Source organism: Musca autumnalis, unplaced genomic scaffold, assembly GCF_047663935.1.
Source record: "Musca autumnalis isolate F117 unplaced genomic scaffold, ASM4766393v1 scaffold_1, whole genome shotgun sequence".
NCBI classification, from domain to species: Eukaryota; Metazoa; Arthropoda; class Insecta; order Diptera; family Muscidae; genus Musca; species Musca autumnalis.
The window spans coordinates 119,451,875-119,465,589 of record NW_027411644.1 but is presented as its reverse complement, the minus strand read 5'-3'; the positions used below and the strand labels follow the sequence as shown (position 1 = coordinate 119,465,589).

The 13,715-nt window shown below is 35.1% G+C and overlaps 1 protein-coding gene across 1 annotated transcript; it reads right to left on the bottom strand.

Annotated features, from left to right (window-relative positions):
* Positions 1–4,436: 4,436 nt before the first annotated feature.
* On the bottom strand, positions 4,437–13,257 carry LOC141406123 (ubiquitin domain-containing protein 1). The gene is made up of 4 exons (XM_073991225.1): positions 11,540–13,257; positions 11,205–11,454; positions 5,852–6,092; positions 4,437–5,778 (listed from the first exon to the last, which is right to left on the bottom strand). Exons 1-4 carry the CDS (start codon positions 11,622–11,624, stop codon positions 5,605–5,607), a joined length of 750 nt encoding a protein of 249 aa, XP_073847326.1. The 5' UTR covers positions 11,625–13,257; the 3' UTR covers positions 4,437–5,604.
* Positions 13,258–13,715: the final 458 nt, after the last annotated feature.

Here is a 13,715-nt window from a genome sequence, read left to right as displayed (position 1 = left end):
TTCTTTGCAAACATTTTACTCAGAAAATTGTTGTTTCAGTCATCGATATACAGTTGATAGAAATTTCGAATTTTCTGACTCGCGCGGCTTATCATCGAGAAGGTCGGAAGGGAAAAAATCCGCCAAGTGTGAAAAATAGCTATCACAATCGAAAGGGAGAGCGAAAAATGTTTGTGAAAAAATTCGCAAATAAATTGATGGGGAATTGGGCAAAAATATTAATAACAAGTAAAAAAGTATCAGTCAGCTTTGCCGACAGAGATATACCCTCAGCCTGTGTGAATTGAAATACTTAAAAAAAACCTATGTAAGGGGTTTCAAAATTATGGGCGTATGCACCGACAAAAGTATGGATGGGATTAAAGCTTAAAAATTTGAGGGGGTATCGATAGATAGGTCTTTTTTTATCACACTAGCCTGCGAAAAACATAAAATTGCTGTAAACAGGGCCACTAGGAAAACCTTGGGTAAAAATGTCCAAAGGATCCTCGAAGGATTGGACAGATATGGCCCGAATTTGAACATAAACTAAGTTTCGACAATATTTAGAGATGCAAAGTTTGGACCAAATCAACCGTCTATGAAAAATCGCGCGTACCAGTTTAACGAATATTTTCGAACTTTTGTGGGGGATGTACCGGAAGGAGTGGATCTATAAGCACCACCTTCGAATTTCATCTAATATTTTAAGAAATATTACAATATCCAAAGTGGGAAGAAAGCAGTATTCGGCTCGAGCCCTCCGGCCACTACTACATATGGTGCCATAGGGTTTTTACAACTTTCGGGCTGTTTTCTCAAGAAGTATGGACTTGCCCCTGAAAAAACTTTTACTGCCGTAATTGAGGCAGCGCATGCAAGTTGCTTCAACAAAAATCAAAGTGATTCGAGAGCAGGTCTTAAAGTGAATTTATCCAAAATTTTGTGTGGGAGGTACCCGAAGGAGTGTACAAATATAGTCCATATTCGACCCTGATCTATATCTGGTAGATATTTTATGATGTGTAAAGTTTGGACAAAATCGGTCACTCCCATCAAGAGTTATCGTGCACACAATTTTTCCGAACATTTTTGAACTTTTGTGGGGGAGGTACCTGAAGGAGTGGACCGATATGGCTTATCTTCAAATTTAAACTAATGGGCCGATTCCGTACAGCGAGGCGAGTCATGTCGCGTCGTCTATCGTCTCTGTGACAAAATTTAAAAAATGCACTACGTACAGCGATAGAAAATAATCGTCGATAACAAGTTATTTTTATTTTATTTTATTTTTATTCGTTAGTAAAAATTAACGGCGACAGCTAATTTGTTGTCGCCGCAAAATGAACATTACGGCGACAAAATTTGACGTCGTCGTGCGACTTTTGCCATACGTAATGGAAAAATTGCAACTGGCAACGCGACACGACTCGCCTCGCTGTACGGAATCGGCCCATAAGTTTGCACAAAATATTACGAAGACCAAATTGTTGACCGAATCGGCAGATCCGTTCGAAAGTTTTCTTGCGCTCCAACCACTGCACACTGTATCATAGGGCTTTTTTGTATCTTTCAGGCTATTTTTTCAGGAAGTAGGGTTTTGCCCCTGATGAAACTTGTACCGCCGTATGGCGGGTCGTGAATACAAGATGCTACAACAAAAATCAAAACGATTCGAGAACAGGTCCTAAACTGAACTTTGCCGAAATTTTGTGTGGGAGGTACCACATCTAAGTTTGGTAGAAATTTCACGATTTGCAAACTTTGGACCTAATCGGTTATTTCCTTCAAGAGTTATCGTGAGGACAAATTTGTCGAACATTTTCGAACTTTTATGGGGGAGGTACAGGAATTAGTGGACCGATATAACCCATCTTCGAACTTAAACTAAGTTTGGGCGAAAATATTGCGAAAGCCAAATTTTGGACCAAATCGGTTCATCCGTTCGAGAGTTATCGTGCGCACCAGCCAGCCAGACAGACGGACATTGCTAAATCGACTCCAAATTGTCTGAAACACGTCCAAACATACTTGGGGTCTAAAACCATTATTTCGATGAGGCACATTTTGCCCGTATGAATGTGTATATACCCTCGTTAGCATAAATGCTGAGGGTATAAAAACATATTTTGCAATAGGTCTGTACGATAACCCAGAAGTTTGTACAAATTTGTAAAAACTTTTACAAAATGCTGTTCGATAACAAACTTGTAAAGTAAAAGAGAGCGAATTGTGAGAGAATTTTGGAGAGTTTTGTTACTGAGAACTTACAAGTTTTTGCAAGCAAAATTTTCCTTGTAAGAATTAGCAAGTTTGATCAGCTGATTTAAATTCGAATTATAGTTGTGCCAAAGGAACTATATGGAACTATCTAGTTCACTTCGCAGTACCAATGGCCCACATTTTTTCTTTGAACAAACTGCGTATACTTACTATCACACGTTATATTTCATGATGTTACCCATACGTTTTGGAACTAGTACAAGGAACTAGGAACTAGATTGCCCAACTCTAATTCGAATGTTTTGTGGCGGACTTTGCAATTCTTGGCAAAAACATAAACAAACATTTGGTTATTAAAATAATTACAAGAAAAAAGAGAAGAGATAATTAACTAAATAAATTATGGAAAACGACAAAATAACTTATTTTTTTTACAAAATAAATTACTTATTTTGTAGTTTGTGATGATTGTTTTATTTCTAATCCCAGCAAAAAGCGGCGCATCCAGGAAGTAGGAGGAACACAATGTGGACGGCCAGCCGTTAATTTATGATATGGAAAGGGAATTATTTTTGTAGCAATGGATAATCAAATAATTTTCGTAAATAACCTTCAATTGTTAAATTAAATCATATCCGCCAAACTTCTTGTTTGTAAAATCAGCTGACTTCTTGCAAGTTTTTGCAAATTGTTGTTCGATAGCATTCTGCAAATTTTTAGCTTCGAGAGAGTAAGGTAAGTGGAGAGAATTTACTGAGAACTTGCTGAGTACTTGCAAGTACTTTTTACTTGTGAAGTTATCGTACAGACCTAATATTGAAAACAAAAATGACTTTAAACCAGTGTTCACCAGCGAGCTGCTACTGAGAGCAAATTATCGTAACTTTCAATCCAAAACACACGGTAATGTATGCTTAGTTGCTCTCAGTACGGGCTCGCTGGTGAACACTGCTTTAAACACGCTTCTCAAATACAATGCTCGAAAAGCGTTCCTTTACTTCACACACAATACAATTCATATGGGAGCAGTTTACAACTTGTACTACTTTTGCCGGTTTTACCGTTTTCAAAAGTAAGTCCCGGTCCACACTAGCGTGAATTTCATTAAAAAATTTCATGAAATTAGGTGTTCTTAAATCAAATTCACCACTACAGCAATTTTATAATTTTACTTTACTATGGATGTCGATCTAGAGGCGCATAATTTCATGCAATTTTTCAATGAAATCACTCTAGTGTGGACCGGGACAAAGGAGACCATATAAAACTCAATTTTTATTTCCACATGAATAGGCTCGAATGCAAAGTAAACAAAAATGCGCACACACACTCGTTTATTACATGAAAGCACCACCACAGATTTACTGTGTAGAGTTGTCAAATTTGTCGTTATGGCTATTTTTAAGGGAAAGCAAAAAATGTGTATGTCCCACGAACATCCCTAAACAGCCCACAAAAAACTACAGGATGGCAACACTAAAAGTTATCTAGGTTAGGTTAGGTTGAAGGACGTGTCATATTGGAGACCTTATGAAGGATACGTGTTCATTTTCACACGTATAAATGAGAAATGTCCTGCCATAAGCCTAGACTGGCTTAAATTCTAAGGAGCTAGCACCATTTATTTTAAATCACGACAACTTATTTTGTCATAGAACGACTAAGATTAGCTATTTTAAGCAATATCCATCCAAAATGCACCATTAATATTCATTTCTTGAACAATATTGCTTAGTTTTGTAGAAAATTTAATATATTTTTAAACAATTTAATTTTTTAAAAAATGTCGAACGTTAACTTTACAATTTAGTATGTTTCTGTACATCAGATGCCTCTACAAGGATATTCAAGTACAAAAACGTCGAACTTTACCCAGAAAAATACTTCAAAAATAGCAAAAATGTAGTGCCTTATGAATTTTTCCTTGACTCTGAACGCCATCTACCGTAAATGATGGAACTAATTAAACTATATCTTTGTTTCAGGTGAATTATTCTCAAATATTTTCTATCCAATAAATTAAAGCACTTGTTTCAACAACATCTGCCATAAATAACGATTTTACTCGTTTTGAAGGGTGTTCGAATATGAGTTTTGCATACTGTATATAGTTTACTTTGTTTAATTTTTACGTTGTAATTCCAATTTTGGGTAACACTGCAATAGATAACTAGCTACATTTTTTAAGTACCTAGTAGGTATTACCTACCCATTTCACCCACCGATAATACAGATTTTCTTTTTGTTAAATAATTATTTCAGAGGTTTTTTTATTTACTTTAAATGTAGTATAAATTAATTGCTTTGTTGTTGGTTGTGTCGTTTTTTTATTCCGATGTTTTTGATGATTATTTTTGTTGTTGTTTAATATGGCTGTGTACATGTTTGTTACGCAATAAAGTATATATTTCATTTTTATTTTTCTTTAGTTGTTTCTTTATGTTTTAAATTAAAAAGAGATTTGATAGATTTGCTTGTAATTTTATAATTATAAATTAAATTTCAAAATCATATGTTTGTTACCCACTTAAAATTAGTTAATATTTGTGGTTTTGGGGTTGTTGTTTTTGTATTTTCTAATTGTTATTATATTATTACTCTATTTTACTCGCACTAATAAAAACCAAGTAAGTAGAATATAACTAGAATAAAATAAGAAAATTTGATAAATATAAAAAAGAATTGCTATACAAAAGTTAATTAAAGTATACCATTGGATTTTATATTTTAATTAAATTTTTTGGTTTTGCACAGGCGATAAGTTGTTTGCAAAAACAGACAGAACACAACTAGCAAAACCCTTTCTTAAAACGATGCATGGGAAACGAATGTGGGATTAGGCCAGTGGAGAAGAAAGGAGGAAAACGAGTGGAAAGAGAGAAGAACATAAAATAATTATTAAATATTTCTTAATATGTACCATTTGATTTGTGTTTCTTTCTTTTGTTTGTTTCCTTCATTCATAGTTTAACAACAAATTGCAACAAAATGCATTACGAATAACAATAGTATTAATAAAACTATTAATGATATCTTCACAAATGTACAACAACTACTATCCAGAGCGGTCAAATTTCTATTATTCTTCTGTCCAACAACAAATGCAATGTCACTTTCAATTCTTGTTGTACGCAATAGAAACGATGTCGTCGTCGTTGTTGCTATCGCTGTGACTGGTGCAACAGGCTGTGGCATAAGAACGCAATAACCCAATTTCTGATAATGCTGATATCGCTGATGATGTTGACGCTGTTGATGCAGTGACTGATGATGCTGCTGGCGATAAAGATGATTGCTTGCCGGTGACAAATGATGAGACACTTTATTGCAATTTGTTGCCACCGATAGTAAAGTTGTTAACTTTGCGTTGTTCACTTTGTGCTGAATTGTGATGAATGTTGGCTAGCTTGCGGTGGCAATACTCGTACTATTGTCATGGTTGTAGTGTTCTGTATTTACAATGACTTGTACCACATAGCCGTTTTGTATGTTACATTCTTCGATTGGGACTTTATCGCCCAACAGTTTGCCACTGTAGAACCACCGTTGACAACATGCATCTACGCCCTCAACAGCCTAAAAAAGAAATTCAGATTATCAAGTTTTGGAATATGACATACAAAAGTATTATTGAGAAGCTACTACTTACCTGTAATTTCTTTTTACATTGTCCCACTGTGTCTTTGGAGTATACAGGTAATTTAACATCAGACATTGTTGACGATATTCTCAGTTTGAGGAATACCTCGGTACCGCCATCGACGGGCTCTGAAAATTCGGCAGGTGAATCACGACCATTTTCCTCCTTAACTATATTTATAGGATATGATAGACAGTAAATGGGTACTTTGTATTGTGTACCCAATTCATCATAGCATTCTGTAAGGTATCTGAAAGTATACAAAAATTATTGCAATTAATTAAATGGGATTTGCAGTTAGAATGTCAACAGTATTAGAACGAATTCCAATTGTTGTAGATATCTAGACGCCTACACGTAGTAAAGATTTAGTTGTTGGACCTCTATGCCCTCCCTCATCACATATTGGCGATAGGGTTTAAAACAAAATAATCTCCCAATAAGTCCATTAATGACAACACTGCAGCAACGTCCACGGAAAATTATGAATCCAGAATCGGAGAAGCCTAGATTTGGTGAAGGGCAGGGCAGTTTGGTGAAATTAACCCGCCAATTGCTCAGCGACTGTAGCAGTCGATAAACTATCCTCTGTTCCGAGAGAAAACACTAATCCTATGAAGGCAGGTTTGAGGACAGTTGAGGAAGAAACTCTGGCAAACTAGTCGCGATTGTTCCCTTTATCGTAAAGAGTTCAAATTGAGGGGGATTAGTGTCAAGGTGGTAGTCAAATTACCCTACCCAATAGACGTCCTGATCTCAACATACTATTTCTCTCATCCCGTTGTCCACAGAGGGCAAATTAAGTTCAACATCTACCCTAAAGATCACATCAGGAGCGATTTTGATTTTGCTCAACGTCACATATGTAGGTGTTTCGTCTTTATGACCTCCACCGACCTGAAAATGCGTTCCAATGCTTTTGCGATGTATTAGAGAGTTCTTAATTACTGCCTTGGCAACAATTTTTGTCTTTGTGATGGCTCGAAAATCTCAATGGTTTGGCTGTTATATGCCAAGATGTCAAAAAAACGTAGATAAAAAACTTAAAGTCAAAATCGGGAGGTTCGATTTTCATCGTAGACATATGGTCCAGTAGACTTTTTTGCTCAGTTCAATCCCAGGAATCAGAAACGCGAAGGGCCTATTAAGGTTTTTTCCTTCCACATAAATCGCCCCGGCCTAATACACATTCTACATAACTTTGGTAAAAATGGCACGTATAATATTATGAGTATTGACAAACACAACACATGTTTGGGTGTTGCCAAGTGAAATTAAGAAAGTACTCGAGAACCATTATAAACCACTATAACATAAGGAATAATTAAAAATTATAACAAATCAGAAAAGAAAACAAAAAGTATAAAAATTAAAGACAACAAATGAAAGAAACAAAAAACAAATAATAATAAAAATTAAATTTCCTTCAATTTTTACTTTATATTTTCTTCTTCTTAAGATCTTCCAAATGTTTCGTCAGCGAATCTTGGTCGCGATTCGCATTCCATAAACACTTATTTTAGGTTGGTGATACGTGGAAGATTTTTAGGCCATATCGCCTGCGACAAATTAATCGCCCAGAAGAATCGCGTATTATTCTTAGGCGATAGAAAAGGTTTGTAGGGCATTAGATTTACATACTTTAATATATTAGTTTTAAGTTTTCGGAGTAGTAACTTTATTGTTGTATTTGGAACCGTTTTGGGCTAGGTACTGTGTTTTTAATAAAATATAAAAAAAATTAAAAAATAAAAATTACATTCAATACACACTAACACAATATACCCTAATGTGCGAAAAAATAGACCCAATTGCGCTACAACGCATTAAACGCACTTCTGCATAGAGTGTATTATGGCGCAGTTCGCATTTTATAATGGTACATTGTTCCAGAAGATAAGTTTCTACCCGCCCAAAATATCAAAATCCAATTCTAAGAGGTTAAAAATATGTCAAAGTGTTCCTTGCGTCTTCAACGCTCGTCACGAGATATGGAATTCAAAACTCCTAAATGATCCACGCTGTAACTCAATTACTCGGTTGATTATTCAAAATATATGGGGTTCAATGCGTCTTCTCCACAAGCGACATTCAGCAAGCAATACAGGAAAATAACTCCTGTCCGAGGCGTTCTATACGGTCGATTAATCAATGCTGATTTCCGACTTCAGGAATTCCACCCTTCCAAATGGTGTCATGCGTTGGATTGCCAATTCTTCGAATTCCTAGAAAAAAAGTCAAAATGTCGTAAGATCAAAATGCGGCTGCCGCAAGCCGAGGTCATTTCAACCATTTTATTAATTTTTATCTTGTGAAACTCCCTGAGACTGTTCCATTTTTGCACCAGTCGCACAGTGGATCAGAAATCGATTTTCCTGACCCAAACCCAATTTTTTGTCGTCACCGATTGTTAATTTTTATGTGGGATTCGATAGTAATTATATTGAATTAAAGATACCAAAAAATTAAGTCAAAATATTGGAAGGTGTGAGCGTGAGGTGACATGCGACAACTTTCCTCATTTTAAAATTTGTAATTTTTTCAAATTTCTGGTGAAAGAAAGCTATTTCTTCGGAAACTATAATATATATTGTGTTTATTGCTTTTTGTTAGGTAGGTAGACTTAGAGCCTTGAAGAAACGTTTTAATAAATTACTGTAGCGTTCACACGTAGTGAGCTATTTTATGTTAGGTTTATTTGAAAATTTTTGCCTTTTTAGGCGAAGATCATTTTTTAAGATTAATTTTTTATTTTTTTTTAATCGAGCTTTATGATCTATTATGCAAGTGAAAAAGGAAAGCCGACGATTCGAACCCACACACCCACCACTATGTGACATGCATGTTTCGTCTTCGGTAAAGACTCTTCAGACATATCGGATGTGGAGCGGCTTCGATGTCCTCGAACTTTTCTTCTTTCAAATGCATTTTTGTTTTGTATTTTACAACAACAATGAGGATTTTCCCAATTAGTTGTGCTTTCATGACAAACGCTTAGCGCTGCCTTTGAAAGTTATGAGTTTGGCTCTGAACGCAAACACGCCGTGACAACACTTTTTCCTGTGTTTTTCAAGGACGTGGGTTCAAACCCCAGCCTGGCTCATTTATTTTATTTTTCTTCAGGTACTAAATTTTAGTGAAATTCCAACTTTAGCGGACTAGAACTCTTAGGGAACTGTTTTCGCATAATGATACCAGAGAGTGCACTCTTTTAGCGCATATATACTTTTGTACCAGTACCGTTTAACAACAAAATTTTTCAACATTAGCTTTATCTGCGTTCATTCTCCAACCGAAGACAAAGATGATCAGACCAAAGATATCGCTCATTTACTCAAAGAGTGGCATAACTCAAAAAAAAGCGATTTCTGAGTTAGCAAATTCTATTTATTTTACACCTTCTACTTTATCTTGTGTCTAATTTGTATGCTGATATCTCTAAAACTCAACGAGTTACAGCTCGCATAACTCAACACAACTGTTTTTTGAGTTTATGAAGCACTAAAACAATTCAAATCATGCTTGTTCTCGCACAGAAATTTAGCACTGATATCTGGCTAGCTGTTTACAAAATATGGTCCAAGTAGTTATTTTAGCTTTTGTGTAATAATCTTTTTAAGATGGGAAGTCAAATATAATACAAAACGCGTTTTTCTCGAAACTGGATTTTTTGAAATGTGTCACTCTTTGAGTAAATGAGCGATATATTCTACGAGCGCCTAGAAGAAACATATGACCGTTGTCCAGCCCATGACATTAAAATTACTCTAGGCGTACATCGCAGCAGGTGGTCTCCGAAGCCATAAGCGGCTATAAATCGAATAGAGTCCTAAATCAACATTCTTCTGCTATTTCGAACAGTGAGCGACAACTTCCCATACAAACACGTAACATTCTGACACAACGGTCCGGGTGTATCAATGTTCTCAAATCCTTCAACAATAATATACATATCTTTCTTTCCTTTTTTGTTTGTATATTATATTCTTTAGAAAAAACCTCGAGTTACGAGCCGAAATGTTACAACAGTAACGCAAATAACTGTCAATATAGCGAACGACCAAATTCCGCTGCACCATATCCATTGGTGGCAGGCCTAGTTCTATCCAAGGCCGATCATTGAATGCTTATTTTATACTTGGCATTTCCTTAGCTAACTTGGCAGCAACGTACAAAACCATCGGGCGCAAAATGGCCGATTGCAAACTTCCAGCCTTCTCTTATTACCTCAAATTTATATTATACGTAGATAATTTTGGAGCAATGTTTTAAACATTATATGCTTTTATCAATTTCTTATCCGGCGTAATAAAAGATAAGTACAATTCTTATGATTTGCTTAGCTAGTTATGACCGATTTCAAGATGTATTGATTCATTTAGTTCATTTAATTCAATGACGTATTCATAGCAATACTGAACATTGTTTTCTAATATTCACTTTGATTTATAATAAAAATTGTAATCAAAAGCTAAATCCAATTAATAAATGCTTAATCAAGTAATTACATACTTGAACTATGCGTTCATAGTTGCTCTCTTTGTTCATATTATAGAAATGTAATGTGGAAATTCTACTAACCTTCGCAATCAGAATCATCACTTCGTAAAATTAAATATTTTTGTTTAACCGCACAACTGTAATGACACCAACAACTCCGAAATAAAAACATCATTGTATTGCATGACCGGACAACAAGTGTGTACTGCGATATAATGAAGAAGAACATAACAACAACTTTCTAACACAACGCCCTCCAACCCCTTTACAACAAATGGTAACCACAATCATGGTAATGAAAAACATTTTCTCCTAGGACAATGACAATTGTTTAAAAGGCCAAAACCCCGTGGTACTATGTAAGTAACTGAAATATTTACCTCCACGCCATAGCAAAACAACAAAAAACCACGAACAAGCAATTAAGTTTTAGGAGCAATTAGCAACAATTACCAATGAGCACCCTTACCCATGCTACAATATTCAAAGTGCTCGTGGTGATGACGAAAATACGAAGAATATCATGTTATCGAGCAGCAGGATATAAATACTGTTGTGATGAGGCATTACGACGACCAAACTACCATCATCGGTTTCAAGTTTTTGCATTGATTTTGAAAGGTTTGCCTTCGTCTCTACTCCCTTTCATATATCTCAAAGTAAAAAAAACATTGAACTCTAATGGCGTTTTCCAAACTTTTCATTGTGTATAGCATTACTTTGAAATAATCGCATTACTTAAAATACAATAAAAATAAATAATTCCGACAAATCAAGTTTTTAAACAATGTAAGCGATTGTTATACAAATCAAGTAAACCAATGCTTGGTGTATGTCAATTGCTGACACAATCAGTACTCACCCATTCGGCACAGAAATATTGGCCCCATCGAGTATGGCCTGGGCCAACTGGAAGTCGAGAGCTTCTGCTGCAGTCGTTGCTGCCCTTAGGGCATCCCAGATTTCTTTGCGACCATCAAAGGCTGGTGCTGTATCCCAAAATTCATCACGTTTTGAACGCAATTGGCCCTCTGTCAGAGGAACATCTGAACGCCAGCGTATTGTTTCATGACACAAAGGACGATTCTTGCGTGCCGGACCAACTTGGGTACCTTATCAAACATAAACGGAAGGAAATATAAATATTATATTTTTTATTATACATATTTGCCTGGGGTCAGTACGATAATAACATACCTGCTGTCGGCGGTCTGGATACACTGGCCGATGATACACTTACTGTTTCATTGTCACCACTATAACGTCCCACACAACCTCCCATTTCATTCGAGAAATATATGAGACCTCAACACCACTCACTATACGGTCTTTTCCGAATTTTTTCCCTAGTTATTGTAATTTTCTTTTGCTTATTTTCTCGATCCAAACTTGATGTTTTTGTATTGTCACTTCTACACTTCTGCTTCCTGTCTCTTTCTGTTTTTTTAGCTGAAATTATTTTCTTCTCTGCTTAAGGTCACTTCACTTGTCGTCGTTGTACCTTTTTTCTTCTGTTCATAATTCACTCATTTTACGCTTGATTTGTGCAACGAAATTGTGTGCGAAAATTGTTTCTGATATGTTTTATTGGAAATTTAATTTTGTGCACTTAAATTTTATTATTCATTTTACTAAAATAATAAATCGGACAAATCACCAGAGTCCAATGGTGATGCAGTTTAATAACGGCGACTAAGTTCAACGGCGACAGTTTTATAGAAATAGGGATCTATAAAAAATGTTTAATTAATCGATAACTGATTCGAGAACATATTGAACTAGGCAAATTCATATAAGGTATATGCATGAATTACAACAACTAACAAATTTACAAAAACAACATTGTTGTTATTGAAAATTATTTGTCAAAGATAAATATTGAATAATAGGGTCGTTCCAAAAATTTTCTCAAAAAAAAACATAAATACATTTTGAAAATCCTCTAAAATAGAACAAATTTAAATCAAAATGTAAATAAAAAGCACTCAAAACTGTCGTAGCTCATTTTTATTACACGTTTAGGATGAAAAGCAGTATTTTATGGTAGCAAATTTCGAAGTTTCAAATTTCATGAGTAGACCCTATTACCTATTACATTTTGAAAACTAAATTTACAAAAAAAGTAAGAGTACAGCTGATTGTCACTTCTACCTTATATAAATATGCCTTCATATCGAATAGAAGGAACAATCGAATATGAATGGCTTTTATGTAATGCCATGTTCATACCAGCACCAGTTGTTCGCTCTCACAATTACGTATACGAATTAACCCGTTCATACGACATGGTACATACAATGATAGAGTTATTACAGTTAGGCCACAGCTAACAGCTGATTACAATTTTTTCTTAGGCCATGTTTATATTATAGCCTTTTAAATTTAATAAGGGTTTATTTGACGTATACACAAAGGAATTGACATTTGAAACCCAGTGGGTTTGTTAAATCCGGTTATATATAAACGTACTATTTTTTACTACACTACTATTTTTTACTACAATAACATTTTTCCTTTATGTTATCGGAAAAAATAGTAAAACTTAGTAGATTCTTGCAGTTCTGGAACAGACCAATTATGGTATATGCTGTCAAAAGCAGAGTTGTTGACATTCTGCAACATAAAAAACATAAAAAAATCAATTATGTCAGCGTTCGACTTCTGTTTTTCGTCCATTTTCTTCTTCATTGTGAAATAATCGTCAAACAAAAGTCGAAAATCAGTTCTGTCATTTTTTACCTGCAGAAATTTTGCTGGTAGCCTGTGGTAGAAGAGAACGCCATTTCGCTCTCTCTCCACTCTCACTCTCTTAAAAATTGCTTCCAGTTTTGCCACTTTTCGGGGTTAAGGAACGCTTTGCAGGTTAAAAATGGTAACAAATGGTAAAAATGGTAACCTCAGGTAAGTAAAGGAACACAGCTTTTATTACGATAGCTATGAATACCATGATATCAACATAGTTCATATTTTCACACTTCTTGTTTGTTGATTTTAAAGGAAGTTTCAAACAAAAGGCATGCAAAATTAGTTGAAATGAACTTAAAAAATAATTCTCTTTCCTTCAAACATCTTTTATATTATATTCTATTCTTTTCATTCATGGTTTCTATTTTTTCTTAAACTTGTGATGTTTTCAACACATTTTAAAAATTTCCATTTTCAAAATTAACGAGAGAGAGACCTGCCAAAATAATCTTTTAATATAGACTTTCAGGCAGGTATTTGATTCCCTTGTTCGTACTGACGGTAATTCGCTCTCTATTCGTTGTTCGAGCGCAAATTATGTACACAGCAAAAAGTTTGCATCCGTGGATGCAGTTTAATCAGTACAAGCGCCCTTGGAGTACATCTTTTTCTATGAATTCACTTATGA